At 38.9% G+C, this 21,373-nt stretch overlaps 1 protein-coding gene across 3 annotated transcripts in view; it reads left to right on the forward strand.

The window, feature by feature from the left end:
* The first annotated feature begins 4,580 nt into the window (after positions 1-4,580).
* The window catches only part of LOC135482123 (tolloid-like protein 1), a 29,447-nt gene continuing 12,654 nt past the window's right edge, over positions 4,581-21,373 (forward strand). The window contains exons 1-9 of one of the 3 annotated variants that reach the window (XM_064761967.1): positions 4,581-5,134; positions 7,681-7,933; positions 10,861-11,033; positions 11,369-11,489; positions 12,138-12,316; positions 17,641-17,874; positions 18,454-18,663; positions 18,793-18,906; positions 19,844-19,989. In XM_064761967.1, the coding sequence (XP_064618037.1) occupies positions 4,939-5,134; positions 7,681-7,933; positions 10,861-11,033; positions 11,369-11,489; positions 12,138-12,316; positions 17,641-17,874; positions 18,454-18,663; positions 18,793-18,906; positions 19,844-19,989 (1,626 nt within the window). In that variant the 5' untranslated portion in view covers positions 4,581-4,938. Of the gene's footprint in view, positions 5,135-6,824; positions 6,883-7,680; positions 7,934-10,860; positions 11,034-11,176; positions 11,199-11,368; positions 11,490-12,137; positions 12,317-17,640; positions 17,875-18,453; positions 18,664-18,792; positions 18,907-19,843; positions 19,990-21,373 lie in introns of those variants that run through there. The other 2 variants (XM_064761968.1, XM_064761969.1) reach the window with 2 other exon arrangements.

Raw genomic sequence — 21,373 nt, forward strand, 5'->3', positions numbered from 1 at the left:
CTGTGGGTTAATTGTAATAAACTATATAGATCTGTGAACATTAATACCCGCATAAAAAACGGAAAAGTGTCAAGTAAGAAGACAGTCAAAAATGTTACCACATTTTACAAAGCACCCCGTTACACATGGTTCTTGGACATTTTCTGAAGACATGAGACAGTGTGGCATCAACAGGCTTGAGTCACAATAACAACGTCAGCTTTTGGTCAGGCCAACATACATGCCAGCATTGTAGTTGAATAAAGAATCAGTGAATCGGTGTGATTTTTTGACACACAGCTATATAAGGCGATAATTACGCCAGTGGTCCAGTTTTTCGGAGGACGGGTTATAAATCGGCGTACTACTTCATACTTGCCCTGGTCCCCAAGTAAGCCGAGAGAGATTCTTGCACAAAATCACAGTCGCTCACATCGCTGTTTGTGCGGCTGGGGAGCCCAAAACTAGTATGGCATTTCCATACCGGATAGTTACATAGGTAACTGCATGATAGTTTATAGACGATCATAATAAACGATTATTTTTGTTAAGCACGAACTGTTGAGAATAATCGAAATCCAGCATGAGATGACGTTGTTTATCGCAAGGAATTGGCACGATCACCAATATGAAAACCACACATGCTAACAGATGGCGCTGTCACAGAGGTCTTCTCTTGAGCTACCCATTCATTCGTAAAATAAAGGTTTACCGAACTGCAATGAGATGTTTAAAGACAGGAATTCAATGACATGTAAAAGTCCTTTACTGTCGACGAAAACAAATGGGTTTTGCCGAAACTCCATTGGGTTTGACCAATTAGGTCACAGATTCGAATCCAGCTAGCGCAGAAAGGTTGGTCGGTGGCTTTGAGACAGTTAGGTTTGTCAGGAACTCAGTGATGTGCAGGTAGTTGCCCGCACTCCCTCCCATTTCCTCAACTTGGCGTCACAAGAGTGAAATGCAAATCAAATAAATCAATCAAATGAAGTTCAAATGGCTAAATAATGGTTGTATTGAAGTAAAACCGACTAATATTTGTGTTATTAAAGAAAGCCAAAGCATTACAGTTGCGTGTGAAACTCGGGAAATACGTTGATAACAGATGGTTGTTATTTTCAAAATACATTGTTTATGTACCAAAGAAATGTTTTGCCTTAAATCAGTTGACGGAGATGACAAGGTTTATATTTAAATCATGTCATATGGTGGATAAAATCAAACCTTGTTTATACACTTCTTGTGTGTTTACACATTCTTTCTGTGTCGTTTTAACAGTTTTAATTAATGTCATGTCATAAATCAAAGACGTTATTAATCATGCGACCATCAAAAATACATAAAAAGTTGATAGATCTCTACCGCCATTACATATAGTCATATAGTCATGTCTTGTCATGTCTTGCCATGTCCTCTATAGTTTTAATCTCAAAATATCTTATAGGTCTTCTGAAACTATATGAAAAACATATATAGGACACAATTTTCACTTCAAACACAAGGAGAAAAATAAAAAGAAATATTTACAGGTTACATAAACACGACGGTATGGAAAGTTATATAGCCTAGTAGGTCTGACTAACAATTAGCGGAGGGCCTCCTTCTCTGCGGAACACGGCCGTCGCCAATAACAAATCTGTTTTTTCTTGGTTAATGTATGCAGACTTCCTTCCTACCCCACATACACGGTATAATGAGTTATTTTCCTATGTCTTCCGCGTGTTTTGGTAATGAGAGGCACGTTTCATACATGCCTTGTGATTAGCGGTACATTATTAACAAGTGGTAATTAACAACAGCGGATAACGTGATTAATGGCTGTAATATCTAGCCTCTGACGTCCGGGCTCAATTAATTGTCGGCAAAATAACTTCGTTACGCGGAGCTTTGAAAATTTTGATATGAAGGCATGTATACCAATAATATATAATTAACAACAGATTTGCATACAGCACTTGAGAGCAGAGTTAGTATACGTGTAAATTCAGCCCCATACATCGTCACCGACCCATGTATAAAAAGAAACATCAAAAATAGTTGAAGGCCTGAGTAGGCATACAAAACAATGATCTAAAAGGATGATATGATCATTATAATCACAATTCCATAGCACTTTAATACACGTCGCACATATAAACATGGAGAAATTTTGATAAAGGAATCATGACAAACTATTCTTTCCGTGGAGGGTATGCTATAAATATCGTGTACTGTATATCGTGAAGTAGTTGGATCACAGAGACAATTCACAATAACTCTGACGTGCTTCCCATTACAATAGCATCATGCCAGCACCCATGAACTGAACCACATGTGTAGCCAGGATAGCTGACCATGCCGAAGACAGTCGCAATGACGGTTTGCTCAGGAAATGGTGGTCTGTTTACTGATTGCGAATGGACGTGCCAAGGCCCCCTCTCCATACCGACAGAGAACCATTCTTACTGGATTTTCAGTTTCTTAAATACATATGTATATTTGGCGTTTTACATCGTACTTTAAAAATGTTCAGTCATATGAGAAACGTTTGTGAAGTGAACGAAGTAGTCATGTATACACGAGACCGTCTTGTGAATTAGATATACATGTAGGCACACACGACACTGAATCTTGTGAAACTTCATCAAGCGCACACTATACTGGTTGCATTGCGACGGGATAGACTCATGTCCCATAAACACGCACGTGGTCCTCTTGAAGGGAATCCGGTATGCGTATCATAGGAAACAGGAATTACGTAAACTTCAGAGACTGGTTTTCCTTCAGGAAAATCTTTAAAAATGAGTGATTTAGAAATGAGATTGACATACTGATTTCCCTTAAATGACTGAAATAATTCAGCTTGGGAGCTCCATGTATAGCTTTCTGATAACAGGTTCTATAACATCACTAACCAAGGCTATAAATATGCTGATATATTATATTCTTTCTTGTTATATTTATAAGTCTACAGAATAGGTATATGACACTATCTTTACTCAGGGGAGGTGAATGTTTAAACGTTGCAGAGGAAATCAGGTAAAGTTCTCTCTGCCTTATCTCCCTTGCTCACAACGATCCAAGCTGCAGATTACCATCAAATCTGAGCCACTCTGTATGGTTCATACAGTAGCAGTGTGTTTGGGATGGGGATCCGGTGGAAGATTTAGTTATGGACTAAGTAGCAATGATACCGGAATAATAAAAGCCCCTGTCTGAAATGACTGTCAATTGTTATTCCATCTTTAAAAGACTTCAGTGTCACAGCAGATGCGGTAGGAGGAGTAAACCTTTGTATGTATGACATTGTAGAACATGAATATATCGAACAGTTGGTGCCCTGTATGCTAAAGATTGCGCAGTCAGCCAAGAATAAATGAGAACTTCAGATTAAGGGACGAACGACCAGTCTGAGACCATTAATTAGTAACGTAATGGTAATAAGAGGGATGTTTTTTTCGTTCGCCTATTCCGGAGCCAAAGGTGGGTTTACCTGGTGCAAAACATATATGAGAGATCGTAAGAGTATACCACAGGGTACCATTTCGTGTCTGTCAATCACCTATATACACATTATTACCATCACTGTCTGTGTAGACCAGACACCAGTCATAACAGCACCTCGCACTAACATAGAGGCCCACATATGTAATGCTAGAGGGAACGTACGGTCGTAGGGCATACAATACGCACTTATTAACTCGGTGATGAATATTACATGTTCACACTGATCACTAATACGTACATGTAAATACCAATATTTATTCATACACGGAATAATAAAATTAGACTATATAAGGTCAAGTACACCATTACAAAGTACTGGTACTTCATTAAATAAACATAAGCATAATTTAATTATACGCACACAACTGAGAATTGTAAGCAATTTGTGTGTCCTTGGTACGACAGTCATAAAGTGGGCGTGACTTTCAGGCCTGACCGCCCCTCCCCTCAAACACAAAAACTGAACTGTTCTCATGCAGGACAGTATACGGCAAAGGATATACCAATGCAAACACAAAGTATACAGCTGGGAGGCGTTGCCGTTCTCAGCCCTGTATAAGCCCATATACTGCTCTTGTATAGAGAAGTGTTCCTGATCAAGGGTTAATGCTGGTGTTTCGTTTTCACCTGTTAAGAATTTCAATTTTTAGTGAATGGGGTGTTATGTTTAGGCCTCCGACTTTTGCTGGGATTCACAAGCAGACCTGGACGCCCTTTGGTATCGTGAGACTGAGTATAGTGTGAGCGGAGATCTAGCGGGCCGTGAAGCTCGGCAAGTGATCGAGGCTGAGAAAACCCCTTGTGGTAGTTCAGAGCGTGGAGTTACAGAGGAGCTGCCATACACCAGCACCGCCTGCAGGTCTACTCACAGACACCAGCACCGTGCCACGGAGGCTAGCAGACACTCACTGCCATTCACAGGTCGTGGTTTTTAACGCGTTATGCTGCATTCTGTTAAACCACTAAACTCTGACCTCAAACCTTATCGCTGATTAACTTAAAATATAAAATAAAAAATGCCAAGTCGATATAGACGAGATCCCGGGTGCGCTTCATGCAGACATCTCTTGCTAGTGGAGTGAGTGAGGGAAGTGAGAAGTGAAGGCCTCACAGGACTGGGTGTGTTCCACAGCCACGCAGTTGTACTCTCCGATCATTGACGAGTCGATAGGGACATTGCGCTCACTCAAGATCCTGCTCCCATTGACTCGGATCCTATATAAGGGTGCATGTACTGGAGAGTGTGTCAAACCTACGAGTCCGTCCGCTTGTGGTAGTCCGCTAAGTTCACGTCAGACCGCTACATCATACATATGTACATACTGTCAGTAAGACGACGAGCGGCTATGTTTTTACTCCATATACGTGTATCGTGAGCGAGAAGACTGCTGTATTCGCCCGCCGACGCCTGTATCGTGCAAACTATAATTGTGCAGACCTGTTCCAGTATTTAAAGAAAACTAACTATAACAAATGTCTACAGACATGGGTAACTTATTTATTTCAGTGTACATTTTGTCATTTATTTATTTTTGTCCATTGACTGTGATCGGAGAGTCAGTTTCTGACATTACACTGCCAGCTAGCTTGATAGAGAAAGTGAGTAGAAAAGTGCCACTGACAGTGCCTCACAGGACCTCCAATATATACCTGGACCCGTGTAAAGCTTGTGAGTATACTTTTCAATCCATTTCTACGTTTTATATAGAATACCACTTCCTGGTGCTCTGAATTGAGCAGGGCCTTATATGCTACTTGCATGGTGTATATACGCTTACCTTTAAATGGAAACATAGTGTCGGTAGGTCCTCACTGTTGCCATTGCTTGGAAAGTGTAGGTCTTAATTGATGTCACTACTTGGAAAGTGTAGATCTCAATTGTTGTCATTGCTTGGAAAGTGTAGGTCTCAATTGTTGCCATTGCTTGGAAAGTGTAGGTCGTATTTGTTGCCATTGCTTGGAAAGTAACGCCGATGCGCGATAATTTAAGCTATGTATCGCCTTGCATGTATTCTCAGTTTATAGTGCGATTTTAAATGTCTGAGGTTTGTATGCTGTCTTGATAGACTGGTATAGTCGGAGATTGTGGCAGTGTATGGAACTGTTTTATTTTGCCAGTCAGTTTCAAGCCACCCGTCAGGCGGGGTCAGTAACTAAACTAAGTCCTTTAATAGAGTATCCTTTATATGTAACAGGTTTAGCTTGATTTTACAACAACACTTTTAACTTGTGTGAGAATTTATCGCTTGCGAAAGGAGACAAAAGGGTGGACAAACGGGTTGTGATTACCATTTGTTTGGCGTTTAGCTAACAGCTGTTAGACACGCTTTATTCTGAATTCTTGTGGGTCAAGTAATAATAGTAATAAAAAAATCCTGGGCAGTCCCAGGACACGTGTATTTTGGGTGAGTTCTAGCTGATGTGGCGACCATTTCCCCGGGCGATGCACTGCATATTGTAGATGTGGTCGGGCTTATTTACTTCTGGCCAGATAAGTAGCGGGCCAACATGTCTTTTCCTTCCATGGAATCGAAACCGGGAACTCGCTGCACGAAATCAAGGCACAACCCAACCATCGCTCACGAATGAACTTAAATTCTCCCATGGTTTCCTTTTCTTTTGTTTTTCCTGGGAAATAATGCAGGCCCGTGTTGGCCAAAAGCCTTTAAACCCGCTATAAATGTCATCTAAAGCGTCAGTTTCATGTAGGCAGTCTCAATTAAGTGTATTTTACCGTCTTTGTTTTCTGTCCGGGCAAAAATGTTTTGGCGGTGAGACGGCAGTAAATTGTGGACACTATCCTGCGCCGCATGTGTACGACTGGACACGCTGACACTTATGGCGTATGCAGTACCATTAATTCCCCCTTGTCTTCATCTCCCATATGGTTTCTTTCATCTGGCAAGGAAAGGTGTGCCTCGGGCTATAGACAGGACTATATAACTACCCACCAGTGTAGGTTGTAACCGCGTCATTAGCACTGCTGGATGCTGTAGCCCTCAGCTGTGCAGTTCCCCGACACCATTAACACAGCCAGGAGTACGACCTTTTCCCAGTGACGTAAACATGCCGGCTTACCAATTATATAGATCGCTGGAATTGATCTGAATAAACTTTTGGTGACACTAAATGGTCAACTACACTACAGCAATTAAATAGTACTACGTCTATGACGTAAGTATAATCCCTGATAAAAAAAAAACAAAAAAAAACAAGAAACTGGAGAGAACAGACTACTTTTCCTACAAACGTAGCTTTATTTGAAGAGAAAGTATACCGTAGCTGTACCACGTGATCTCATTATCATAAAAGTTAGAAATACGAATTGGTGGCGCTGTCGACTGATGGAAAGCACCGGTGATACAGGGGAACCCGAGGAAGAATTTTCATTTTTGGAAGCCATTACAGTTGTTACATGTAAATAATTATTGGAATAGATATGGGTCTGATAGACAGGTCACAAAAAAATTGAAAAAGCACTAAGGGACGGATTTTTATGATTGATTATAATAATAACTGATAAACTGTTGTTGTTGTTATGTCGATATTATAAACACAAAAACGTCCCAAATTGATGATAGACCGCTCAACCCACACCTTGTCGCGGTAACTTCCACTGCAACAGTACGCCAGTGCTCAAGCTATGTGCCATTTTATTTTGAATTAGATAGGATTTGTTTTTCCGCTCGCAGGCAGCAGTAATACGTATATATTTTCAGCCAATGCTAAGACTAATGCTCACCAAGAACATTTCAACCCTCGCCATAGTACTGAAAAGCTGACTGATTTGTTGTCCAGAAACCCATAAAAAGGAATCTTTTCAGATGTGGCGATCTGATGTTCATTGAATTGTCTGAGGCACAACTGTAACTGTACTAGTTAGGCATGTTGAGCTGGAGACAAAATGTTAGCCATTGCCCATGTAGTGAGGTTGATTGCTCTTAAAAATTGGTTTCTTTCTGACATCAGGAGGGTTATCAGTATAATGCACCTTGGCTCCTCAGACCTGTTTCACAAAGCAGTGGTGTTGTTATGTGCCTATATGTTTAGCAAACATATTTTACTCATTTTCAGTTGTATGAAGTAAATGAATGTAACTACCATAGCAACTTCACTATACCATTGTTCTGGTCGTTACAGATACTTGTAACTGTGTGGTATATAATATAACGCTGGCATTTCTACATTTCTTATTCCTTTTTCATTTATTTTCAGCTGCCTTCATCGGAGACATTGCATTAACAAAAGAAGAATTCCAGAAACAGGTGTCAAAACTTCATATAAACAATAAGACAGCCAATGACTTACTGGATGGCAAAAAAACAGTTCAAACTCAAAATGCTGCAAAGAAACTGTTGATGTCTACAGGGTCCAAAAATGAGGAAATACGACACAAAGGAAGACTAGAAAAGCTTGAAAAGTTGTGCAACAGGATAAAGAAAGGCAAACGGAAAAGGACTGGGAGAAGGTAAGCCTAGTTTGATGCTTTTATGTTTCTGTCATATGCTTGTATATTAGCACTGTTCACTGTGATTTTCAGTCCCTGAATATATAACTGATGCACAGACTAGAGATTTGTTATAGTGTCAGTGTTTATCTGAACAGTCAACAGGATTAAACTTCAACCAATAATATTTATTCTATGAACCTAATTTGTAAGATGTCAGCTCAGGAGCTGAGGTCTTGAAAGGCATGTCCTGCTGCCATGATGTCACTTTCACTTGATTGTCTCATCTGTCATTTACTGTGAACGAGATTTTGACTTAAACAGTGTTATGGTATGGCAACCTGTTACTGCATCAGAAATACCTCTTTGTGTTGTGTTTGTTTGTTTGGTTTTTTTTTGCTCAAATACATATATGCATTAGAGATCCCATTTGTGTTAACATGTAAGCAAATAAGTACTGTTTATTGTTGTATGGATGTGACCTGTAAGACAATTTTCCACTTTGTTTGCACAGATTAGGTCTTTCTTATGTAGAGGGAGTTACCTTCAGTCTTGGGGTTCACCTTTTAAAAATAACTTGCAGTTTTTGAGGGGAAGGTCTTGAATGAAGATTTTTAACCAATATTTCATTGTGCAGAGGAGTACTGCTTAATTTTCATCGCCTTACACTATCTTATTTTGCGTTATCACATTGCGCCATGGAAGGCAAGTCTACATTGCCTTCAGAGATGTAAAAATGTCCTGATTTTTGGCTCTAGTATTTGGAGCTACATTTAGTGTTGCACAATAAATTTTCACATACAGTTGAATGAAATATGACTCAAGTCTAGGTCATACAAAACTTCTGTAGACATTGCTCATTGTGAATGAGCTCTGTCAGCATAGTGCCTGTCGCAGAATGCTGGAGGGCAGCAAACTGTCTAATTTTTTTTTTTAAATGAGATCTAAAAAGAATGATGATAATTATATTGAATTGTCTTCATGCTGTTCCTGTGAACACTATTTCACACACACCCTAATACTAGTGTGGACAGTAGTGTATTGATCATTTGTCAGCAGTTGGGGAATGATGAGAGACAACCCACACAGGAGTCGTGATCTCATCTATGCTGCACCCAGTTTTTGGTGTCTCACTGCTCTCAAACAATGCCGCACATTTTCCCACGTGTTTGATAATTATATCACATTCTGTATAAGCTGTGGTTCTCTAAAATGTAAGGATCTGTTTGGGATGCTGTGTGAGTAAGTGACAGATGTAAATAGCGGCGACCATACCAAAAAAGCTGAATGAGCAGCTGGTATTTGGCCTAAGGTGCTCTGTGATGTTCCTCTCTTCGAACATTAATTTAAGTATCCCAATGTGAATAAGGTCATGTGCAACCTTTGTCTTATTTAATTATTTGCAATACCCTACATTGAGCACTTTTTGCTGAGTTTTTATGTCAAGCCCTATATAAGCTCTAACCAGTATTCGCACACAGCACTTGTGGGTGTTCTACATATAGATCCTGGCTGATAGAAGATCATGTAATTAGAAATGTCAGTACTGAGCTTAGCACATCTTAGAGGCATCATGCCTGGTGTGTGTGACACTGACTTCTCTGTCCATAGTCTGCTTCTGCTCATCTGAACAAGAGTCAGCCCCTCAACAAGTACACAAATACACATATCATATGTCGCTGTTGATACAAGAGCAGCTAGCTGCCAGCCCTCTAATCTCCACCATTCAGATTTGTTTGAGCCAGATGTCTCCTTGGCCAGAGATGTTGATCTCTCTGGCAGATTCCACAGGCTTTTTGGAAAGATTTACATGGCTTGGAATTTCAGTCTGTTGTTGACAAAGCAGTTAAAGTAGATGGAGGTGACATGGAGGGTTAATTAAGAAGGACAGGCCTGTCAAAACAGGGGCCAACAGGCCTGGTATAGAGATATCATAAGCCTGATCAGATTCAGGTGTAGATCATTATAACATTGCCCTGCAGAATTCACCCTATTAACACTTGTTTCCTACACACATATGATACTCTCTGAGTATGACATTTAATGAGCCAGGCACATCAGGTTTATATTGACACACTGTTCCATATTAGCCCTCACAGTCTGTATGATGTATGTATTATTCCATTGCCTATTTTATTCTGTAACTTGATAATTTCCATAATCATACTCACCTGATTGTATTTATATCTTCATACCCACTATTTAAAACTGTACAGGAAGGTGCTTCGGTCTGCCTTCGAAGTTGTGTTCCATCCTCTCATGAATTGGCATAATGTGTACTCCATTTCAATAGCCTTGATGTAAAAAAAAAAAAAATCTGTATTGTTTTCCCTAGTTATGACCAATGAGCATGGTGTCTATATTTCTTCTGTAGGAATTGTAGGCAAACAACTTTTTTTCTATTACCTCCCTATGATATGGGCCATTGTGGCATTACGCAATATTCATTCATTCCACTTTGGCTTGATGTTACATGACATAAGAAAACATCATGTCATCCAGTGTGATGAATAGCCTCAAATGATGCCATATTCTCAAAAGCAAAATTGCTGGAACATAACTGAATGTCTGTCTAAAAATGCTGCTACATGTAAGTTTCTCTCAGAGGTAGAGCAGCTCATTATGATTGATTATTAAGCAACCCTACTTATCTTTTAACATTTCAAACTATGCATCTTCCAATACCCAGTGAGAGTTGACTAGGTTGTTAATATTCCCACCAAGCTTAGCTCATAGTATATTATTATCTCATGGAGCTGCTTTTATGTATGCTGATTGATGATATCATAAAATATATATTTGCTCTGGTATACTATTGCAGACATATGTTGTACCTAAAAATATGTTTTTCATCTACCACTGAAATTTGTCTGTTATGTTGTCATGGTTTTAATATGAAACACAAGGGCAAGCCATGGTATTCATCAGTGATCTTTTTTTCATTTTAGAGGAAAGAAGTGCAAGCTTTATGAAAAGCTCAAACAACAGCAGATCAGCAACGGCCACTTTGATGATAATGGAAGTAATGGACATCATAGAGGAAAGAGAGCTGCTACGGCTAGAAAGGAAAGGCTGTGGGATTATGCTGTTATACCATACGACATTGAGTCCAATTTTACAGGTAAAGCAGATTGACTGACACATTGGCTGTGGAGAAGGCTCTGTGATGTCTGTATGGGAAAAGATCCCAGACATGTGGTACATATAAAGAGGAAACTGGGAAATACTTGCGGTATATTTACACCTTTGCTTCAAATGAAGGCTATTTAAACAACATGCCTTAAAGGTAATAATTTACAAGATAATTCTAAATTAAACTTTTTGCATGAGTGTTTTCTATTCATTACTCATCAGGCTAATACCATATGTTTGAGCGGAAATAACAGAGTGTAATTAGGTGTTACGTTTATAGTGTCTTATGTGTGGTTTACATTATGTATGGTTTCTCATTGACAGGAGATGACAAGACATTGTTCAAACTGGCAATGAGGCACTGGGAAAATTTTACCTGTGTCACCTTCATAGAAAAACGGCCTGAGGATCAGAATTATATTGTTTTCACCCAGAAGCCCTGTGGGTGAGTCTCATTTTGCCCCTTCTTAAATTAGAACAAAGATGACACTTCCGTTGAGGTGTGGTCAGTTGATGTTTTTAAAAGTTGATATTTCACTCACAACACAGACAGGCATTGTCAGAAGTTAAAATACATTGATTCAAGCACTCATAACCTATAATATTGGTATTATTTATAATCCTTGATTCCAATAATAACTGTAGCTTGTGTTGCAGTTTAAGCAGTGGTGTAAATGCTAACTTTGGTTATGTAAGTGACAAGACAGCAAGAACACTTGACTGAGTATCAATAATTACACAGTGGTCTTGTAAACCATACCTAAATGCGGTAAGGAAATAGTTTACATTGTAATGATATACTGAGTATGCACATGTAGATAAACATTAGTTTAATGTTGTTTAGTGGATATACAGATTAAGGGAAATATACAAAACCTTCCCTAAAGGTTTGAAAACCATTTTCATAACATATAATGAATGAATAACTAAAAACAAAAAATTTACATAAGTTTTGAGATGTGATATTGAAGTATTAAATATGTGTACATATACAGGTAAAAGCATAAAACTGGGAACACAGCTATCTCATGGAGAAGCTTAATGTAGTTAAAACTTTATGACTTTGTGACTAATGAAACTATTTCTTAATCAGGTGTTGTTCCTTTGTTGGCAAGAGAGGTAATGGTGCTCAGGCTATCTCCATTGGCAAGAACTGTGATAAGTTTGGAATAGTGGTTCACGAGTTGGGTCATGTGATAGGGTTTTGGCATGAGCACACGCGGCCAGACCGGGATGAACATGTACAGATCATATATAAAAATATCATGCCAGGTGAGTCCTCTCAGTCTATCTAGACGCCTCATGTCTTCATTAAAGAGAGTTAGTGATGATTGGGTGACAGTGGGGATAGGATATCCTGGGTTAAAGCTTACAGCCTTTAGTCTAAGTTGAATAAATGTGCTGTACCTAAAATTTAGCTTAGCCTGAACTTGCTTTCATGTACCTCTCACACTAGCCAATTAGCAATGATTCGCTTTAAGTAGCTAATTTTATTAAATGCAATAATGCATGTTGGCGATCTCCGACTGTGCCCAGGAGGCACTCTATTATGCTTGAACTTTTGGGATGTGATTATAAAGGATGATAATCCAAACAATATGTTGTTATTATTAAGGTGATACAATTTCAGGATTAATTTCAAATGGTAGGGATACCAACTTTCAGCTTTATACCTTGTTAACTGTTTGCTTCCTCTGTCTCTTACATTGCCTTAGACAGGGATACTTTGAGAGAACATTTGTTCTGCATTTGCAAACAGCCTAATGTAACATACATGTTATTGTGTTTGTGTTGTTGCTACCAAGCCCTTCTCCACAGGTGTGTACTAACAGGATTTAAAGGGTAAGAGACAAGGGGGAAGGCTTGGTGCCAGAATATCAGCAGTCCTTCTTACCACCCAGGTGTGTTTGTAATGATATAGATGCCTGAGAATTAGTGGAGAGCTCAGAGTTACACACTTAAATGCTGATATCTGAGTTTTACTGGGAACATAAATCTTGGATGGATATGTGATTAGAGTCGAGATGTGATATTGAAACAGTGATACTGTGATGTTGAAACAGTGATACTGTGATATTGAAACAGTGATAGTGATATTGAAAAAAAGTGATACTGTGATATTGAAAGCACAACAAGAAAGTAATACTCACACTCAAACACATATGAGTGTTTGTGTACTTAAGACAAATGTTGCCTTCTGGTCTTGGAGTTTGTTTGTGTTTGTTTGTGTTTGAGTTCTAGAATAAATTGTCAGTTAAATATATGAGCTGTCCGTTGGGTCATTGTCCTCAGTTTTATGTCCAAGCATCTACTCTAATGTTTTGCCATTTACTGAGAGAGTAAGTACAGAGCTAGCCTTCCACCATGGAAACCTTACGGGTTTCTGTGAAATATGACTCCCTCATCATATGACTTAGAGAAAACAAAAAATGTGTATTTCAGTGCTCTTAATATGATTAGTCAAGGTATTAAATTTGTAGTGCAAACATAACTTTTTGTAGGTTAAAAAATTTCGTGTAATTAAAAGCATTTGATGATTTCCAGATGGTTTGCATGTTAGAAATGCAGTGCAGAGCCACTTTTCAGTGCGGTCACTATCAATTTTCATGGAATTATATTTCATTTACCCTATGTGTAGACATAGTTTTTCCCAAGCATCATTGAGACTGAAATCCCCAGCTTTAACTCTGCTGATGTTACATAATGATAGAGATAACATCAGACCTGAAGTAGGTCAACAGTCAGTCAAATGAAAGGGAATTCTGCAGTAGATATCAGCACACAGATTAGACATACAACAGACAGTTTAGGTGTGCTATATAATTGAGAGTGGATGTTTACAAAGTAACCATGACCTGTAAGAGGAGAGGTAATAATGTCCACATACAAGCCTGGGAATGGTAGTTCCTAGTAACAGACCTCAAATACCAGCTCTCTCACTAATAATGCTTGTTGCTGTGTAACCACTTTCTCACCCACCCTTACCCCTGGCCTACATTGCATTGCATTAGTATCTATTATCCACTATCAGAAATGTCACAGTGTCAGCCTTACGCAAGACGTGGTGCATGTACAATGTTTTGTGTACATATCACAGTCACTGTCACAAGACTGTAAGCATTAAACGAAGCATACTCAGCACAGATGTTGGCTGTGTATATCAGTCTCATATTGTAAATGCCTTATATGCAGATCAAGGCAGCCATGCTTTAATCATTTCTGAAAAACCCTATTTTTGTTGAGAGTTGTGTAGCGCACAAGATCTAATTTCTCCGCTTATGCAAACGGGTTTTGAAAGGCACCTCTTGTTAAGTGTCACAAGACCTCATCTGTGGCTTGATTTAGCTAGTTTCATGTAGCTGTCTGGAAGACATCTATTTGACCAAAAATGGGACAAACTTTAATATGAAACCCAGCTCAATTTTATACATGTTGTTATTTTTGAGTTTGTGACTCATTCAAGTGTCAAAGCAGTATGTATGGAGCTGAGAGGCAGATCAGCTATGTTCTGTAGTGGGGCTGTGTTTATTCCATGTGGTTAGACAAGTACCTCCGTCTGGTGGGGTCATCCAGGGTTAAACACTGTGACTTGCTTATCCTTAGTAATCTTAAATGATCCTTATATATGAGCTGTCAGGGCTGAGGAGCAGAAAGCCTTGTGTCATAATTTAATTCACTTAGCTTTTATTTCATGATGTTTGTATGACACAAGAGTCATTATGGTACAATTTGTTGGCCTTTAAGCCTCACTTCATGCTTTGAATTACACAAAGAAATAGCCCGGTAGTAGGAAACATGTAGAGTATCAACATTGACTTTGTCACATTATCTTGAAGTATATTTACTAAAAGATAATGCTAAACTTTTTGCTATGGCTTAAAATTTATGTTTCGATGTGAAAGAAGATAGTACAGCTAATAAAACTATGTATTTTCATTAAATTCTTAAAATGCAGAAGGAGACCTCCATGGCTCAGTCGGTTAGCACGCTAGCACAGCCTTATGACCCAGAAGCCGCTTACCAATGCGGTCGCTGTGGGTTCAAGTGCAGCTCATGCTGGCTTCCTCTCCGGTCGTAAGTGGGAAGGTCTGGCAGTAACCTGCGGATGGTCATGGGTTTCCCCACGGGCCCTGCCTGGTTTCTACCACCATAATACTGGCCACCGTCATATGAGTGAAATATTCTTGAGTACGGCGGGAAACACCAATCAAATAAATAAATAAATAAAATGCTGAAACTTCTGGACAGACACTCCCAAAAACAAGTTTTCGTTTTAATCACCATTTTAGCTGGTGTATGGTGAAATACATAAAAAACATGGTTTACCTTACAGCATAGGTGATCAATCTGGAAGACCACACATGTCACATTATGCTGATTTCCATTTGAAACCAAGCTTTATACTGACAACAGCAGACAATGCCACCTTAAATGTTTTGGTGTCGGCAGTTTTCTTATCTGGACACCTCCTTCTCAGACAGACTTATCAGTGCATAGTTCTTTCGACAGCTGTAGTGCCTTATGAGTGAGTCTCCTTAGTAGAGGAAAATACAGTATGTGTATGTAGTGAACTGTCTACATCCTGTTGTAGTTGGGTGGTATTAAGTGTGCTGTAGTCTCTGGGGGTGACAGTTAAGAGGCTGTGACTTCCACAGAGATAAACCACAGACCCCAATGGTCAGAAGATAGTCCTGGGAGGTAAAGTAAAGTGGTTTATACCATAACTCATGGGTGTAGAATAGGGCTGACTGTCTGCTGGGATTGCCCACTTCTGTACTGCCCCATTATACCTAACCTTAGCCCTTGGAGGTCATGATGGAACCCTGGGAGTCACCATGTAATCAACTTATCTCTCCTCTATCATACTTTAGGAAGCACACAGCCCTTTTTATCCCCTCTCATCAGGGAACTTACCTGCCAAAGATACATCCTGAGAGATTCTGAGGCTGATAATTGGTGCTACTGGGTATAGCCTTTGGCAGGACATTAGGTCAAGGTAGCTATGACAGTAAGTCTGGATCTTGCATACACACTCAGTCTGGGGTCCTATTTCACCAGGGTGTCACTTTGTGACGAAGTATGATGATGTTCTTCTGATATACTGACCTTGAGCATAGGTTCTGTGTCACTGAAGGTGGACTATGGGGAAAGCCCCCTCCCTCCCCCTTCTAGATTTAAGGTGTAACCTGAGGAGTGCTGTGAAGTTTGTTTTTTCTTTCTTGGAGGCAAGATTAGCAGTGAGACATGTAACCAATTACAGATGTCACTCTGTAATTCCACTCTGGCCCTAAATTGAGTGACACTTTCTTTATGAGTTGTCTTTGGTAAACAGGCCTCTCCATTCAGCTGTAATAACATCTCACACCAGCCTCGCTGACATTAGGAAATTAGCAGCATTATATTTCAACCTACCCATATATTCACCAATTTTCGGGAATTGCATTTACATTTGTGCAAGTAGTGCAGAGGTAGTGTTGTATTACTGTAGACTAAATAAACGTTCAAAGCATTCAAAGCATTGTCTGCATCCTTGTGGCTGTGCACTCCGGGGAAATCTTAAAATAGGTGTTGGTTCGCAGACTCACAGAATCAGCAGTATTGGTGGTAGCTGTCACTTTTCTGATCTCCAGTGTGAGCTTATGAAAATTGAATGAGGATCAGCCCATTAATCAATGACAGGGGACTGATGTAAACGAGCTGGTAACAGCTCCCCTGGTCGTGGGGATTATGGCCTGGACATGAACAACAGTTACTGACAGCCAGTCCTCTTGCAGCTAATTAACAGCTGTCGGAAATGGATACCTGTTGTCATAATTAATACATGTACTAATTCTTCATGATTACTATCTCTGGGAACTAGCCCAGACCTGCATTAACATGACTTTCTCCAAATCAAATTGTCTATTTGCAGCAGCTTTTCTTGATAAATAATCATTAATCATCTGTACTTACCAGTATCCTTGTGATTTGACTCAATCTGCCGTCAGTTTGTTTCATTAAAATGCATAATTGAAAAATGTCATTAAAATTTGCTGAAGAGAAATTACACCGGCTATGTCTCTGATTTCTGCTGGTGTTTATGAATTTAAGCTGATTTTACATCTTAACAAAGATGCTGGAAATGCAAGCTATGTACATACATCAACATATTATTTTGTGACAGTAATATGCTCAATTGAATACCATGTACCTGTCATTGGTGCATGTGAACTTGCAATACTTTATAAAAAACAGTGTACTCAGTGTTTGATTCCGTTGTTCTTGGGAATAGAGCACTGATATTTTGATATGACATTTTTTAGTTTTGTCTCACATGACTGCCAGTTTTCTCTATTGCCACTAATTTCACAGTGAAAGACATGTATATTGTATGCATACATATATATATATATATATATATATATATATATATATATATATATATATATATCCTTCTACACATAGGACTCTTCAGATCTGCATGTAGTGTCCAAAGTTGCCTTTGCATAAAATTATTGTAACTACCATGTATTGTAAGACTAAGGGATATATTTGTAGCTTTGGTCCCTGTGCAAGTGAGATAGGTCTTACAAGATGTATGTTAATGTCTTTACTAGGTCAGGAATATAATTTCAACGAGTTGACAAAAGATGAAGTGAACTCATTAGGAGAGGATTATGACTACGGCAGCATAATGCACTATGCCAGAAACACATTTGCCAGACTTCGCTACCTGGACACAATCCTTCCCAAGAGGAAATCTGGCACCCTTACCAGACCAGAGATCGGCCAGCGAGTGCGCCTTAGTCCAGGGGACATACGACAGGCCAATAAACTCTACAGCTGTCCTAGTGAGTAGAAAACTTACCTTATTATTATGTTCATTTAATTCAGGTGTCTATCATGTTGTTAAATGTGCAGTCCCTGATGTGATATTGACATTTACTGATGTGATTTTGACAGTTCATAATCAGATAAACCTGATGATGTTTGTATATTGTGTGTGGTGTTTCAGGCTGTGGTAGAACTCTCCAGATGATGTTTGTACATTGTGTGTGGTGTTTCAGGCTATGGTAGAGGTCTTCAGATGATGTTTGTACATTGTGTGTGGTGTTTTGGGCTATGGTAGAAGTCTCCAGATGATGTTTGTACATTGTGTGTGGTGTTTCAGGCAGTAAGAGAACTCTCCAGATGATGTTTGTACATTGTGTGCAGTGTTTCAGGCTGTGGTAGAACTCCCCAGATGATGTTTGTATATTGTGTGCGGTGTTTCAGCTATCGTAGAAGTCTCCAGATGATGTTTGTATATTGTGTGTGGTGTTTCAGGCTGTGGTAGAAGTCTCCAGATGGTGTTTGTACATTGTGTGCGGTGTTTCGAGCTGTGGTAGATCTCTCCAGATGATATTTGTACATTGTGTGTGGTGTTTCAGGCTGTGGTAGAACTCTCCAGGAACCCAGCGGCAGTTTCTCTTACTCCCCTGAGGGCAAATCAGACAGCATTTGCCAGTGGAGGATATCAGCAACTCATGGAGAGAAAATAGTCCTCAACATCACCGCTCTCGATATCCCAGAATCCCACAACTGTCAGCATGATTACCTGGAAGTGAGAGATGGTTTCTATGTACGGTCTCCATTATTGGGTAATTTTTGCATTCTTCTTCGTGTCACAATGAAATAAAATAAAAATTCTCTTTGTCCAATGTTTCCGTATTTTTATTTATGGAAATTTCAGTGTATTCATGAAGCTGTTTGGATCATGTGCTTGTCAGGTCGTTTCTGTGGATCAAAGATTCCAAGTACTTTGGCTTCTTCTGATAGTCGTATGTGGCTGGAGTATAGATCAGCCAGGCCCTGGGGGAAAGGATTCACGGCTGATTATGAAGGTGGGTGCTGTCTTCAGTTGTTATCTTTATTGTACTGTTGTCTCTGGATAATTCAGATTTTGTTTTGCAGTTGGTTAATTGGATGTTCTTGTAAAAGAATTAGTGTTAAAATGGTTAGCTACTTTTTGCCTGTACTATCTCTGACATTCAGCACTTTGACATAAAGCTTGATTATTTCAACAGTAAAGTTGACAGTTGCCATGGGAGCCCACAGTCTAGATTCTGAAAAGTCTTGCATCTGGGAAAATGCAAAGGGAAAATGAGGGACATTTTTAATAATTTTCTGTCTACCTCCAGGGTGTTTAACATCCTATTTAAAAGAGGTGCAGTGGTGCCTGATGAAAGCTCCAAATTTTTAAAGAGGTATTTGAAATTCATGTTGATAAATCATCAGAAGTTTTAAATTTTGCGTGGTAAAGTGAGTGTAGCTTGTCATGGATGAAATAACAAAGGCCATGAATGAGGCATGATGAACATAGCCATCACTATGACTCCCTGGTCTGTCAGCAACCTGCGAATGGTCGTGGGTTTCCCCCAGGCTCTGCCCGGTTTCTACCCACCATAATGCTGGCCGTCGTCGTATAAGTGAAATATTCTTGAGAACGGCATAAGACACCAATCAAATAAATAAATAAATAAATGACTCCCTGTTTTCAGATTCGCTGAGCCTTGAATATTCAAACCTAAACACTTCAAGTTTTAACATCTGCTTTGTTACTGTTAGAACACGGAAAGTAACTGTTTAGCCCATATAACTGTCTGATACAGTTTTGTTCCTGATTAAACGTCGGACAATTTTATTTTACTGATACTTTTAAATTTTGAATATAAATCAGTTAACATCATTACTTTATTCTTGTTTTGATAGCTTATGATAGTGACAAACCAAAGTATTTATGGTTGCCTAGTCTTCTAACCTGCTGTGTTACTGTTTCAGCTATCTGTGGTGGAGATATCAGGAAAGATGAAGGCCAGCTTACAAGTCCCAACTACCCAGATGATTACAAACCCAACAAAGACTGTGTGTGGAAAATCACAGTATCAGAGGATTATCAGGTCGCCCTCAAGTTCCAGTCCTCTGAGGTAAAGAACCACCCTACAGTACTGATACACATAACAGTGTGCTCTGGAGATTTGCATCAACTCAAAATACACATCATTGCAATTGTCACAAATATGTCTTTGTTTGACAGAGCGCTCTTGTTTTCTTTTGATAGTGTTATTTTTTTATCACTGTTCATTAACTCATGTCTAATGAGTGAGACATGTCTAATTAGACAAACGTGTTGCATGTACCAGATGAATTATTTTTCAGGCTTTGAATATTGTGCAGAACTCTAAACTAATGCAGACAGACATGGTAACAATGCGAGTGTCTTCATGCATACTTATCCTCATTTTGTGTTTTGAATGCATTGTGCTGTAACTCGTACTTGTTGAATTACAGTAACACATGTAAAAAACATAATGGGAGAAAATCCTAGATTTGTCCTGATCTAAAACTGATAACTGTAATTCTCTTTATGTGATGTCTGTCTATATTTATGTAATTCATATCTTAATGAGTCAAGGCAGGCCAGCAATTATGAAAAAGGGTGAAAATAAGTGAAAAACCTGAAAATGTCTGTAGACAGTCATCCCTGAAAAGTTGTGTGTCATGTCAAACTGACATTCAGCTTTTATTAACAAGACTACATCCTCAGGTGTAGATCACGCCTATCTGTTTTGTAGTTTAGACCTGTCAGGTGAGAGCATAGGTAGACCTGATTGACACAGGTCATGTTATTGTCATCTGATGATTGGCAGCCATATTAACCATATTATCAGCAGAGCTCTTTTTGAATGTCAAAAAAAATATTCTGAAGATCATTTTCAGTATTTTTCTCAGGTGGTAGCAAATCAGTTGAAGGCAAAGGTTATGTATTTGTACTTCATGGATTTTCCGTGTGGATTTGTCTATTTATTTTTTTTTTGTTTTTTTGTTTGTTTTTTTTTTTGTTTTTTTTTTTTGAGGACAAAAATTATACTTATTTCACATTAAAGTGACAGTTCAAAAGATAAAGTTTTAAGAGCTTACAGTTTCACATACAATAAAGCTTTCATCTTTCTTTTTGTTTTAATCCTGAAACAGTCCCATAAACCAGTTTGTAAACCAAAATAGCCCACAGTCTATTCATTTTGCCTTTTCAGTTTTTAAAATAAGATTAATTATATTGCTATAGCCTGTAACAAATCTGATGTCAATTACTTCTTGTTCTAAGTCACTTTATATCCACATGAGCTTGTAGCAGACATAAGTCAGGGGGATAAATGTGTTAATACTTACAGATTAATGACTCATTTGTGGGTTTTTCTTACACAGCTACAGCAGCTTATTAGAAATAGAACATTGCCTAAGCAATAACACCAATTAGTGTTGTTTTGAGTAGCAGATGGCTCAGTTTGTAGGCAGTATGGCTACAGCAAA

The sequence above is a fragment of the Liolophura sinensis genome, chromosome 1 (genome assembly GCF_032854445.1).
Source record: "Liolophura sinensis isolate JHLJ2023 chromosome 1, CUHK_Ljap_v2, whole genome shotgun sequence".
Classification (NCBI taxonomy): domain Eukaryota; kingdom Metazoa; phylum Mollusca; class Polyplacophora; order Chitonida; family Chitonidae; genus Liolophura; species Liolophura sinensis.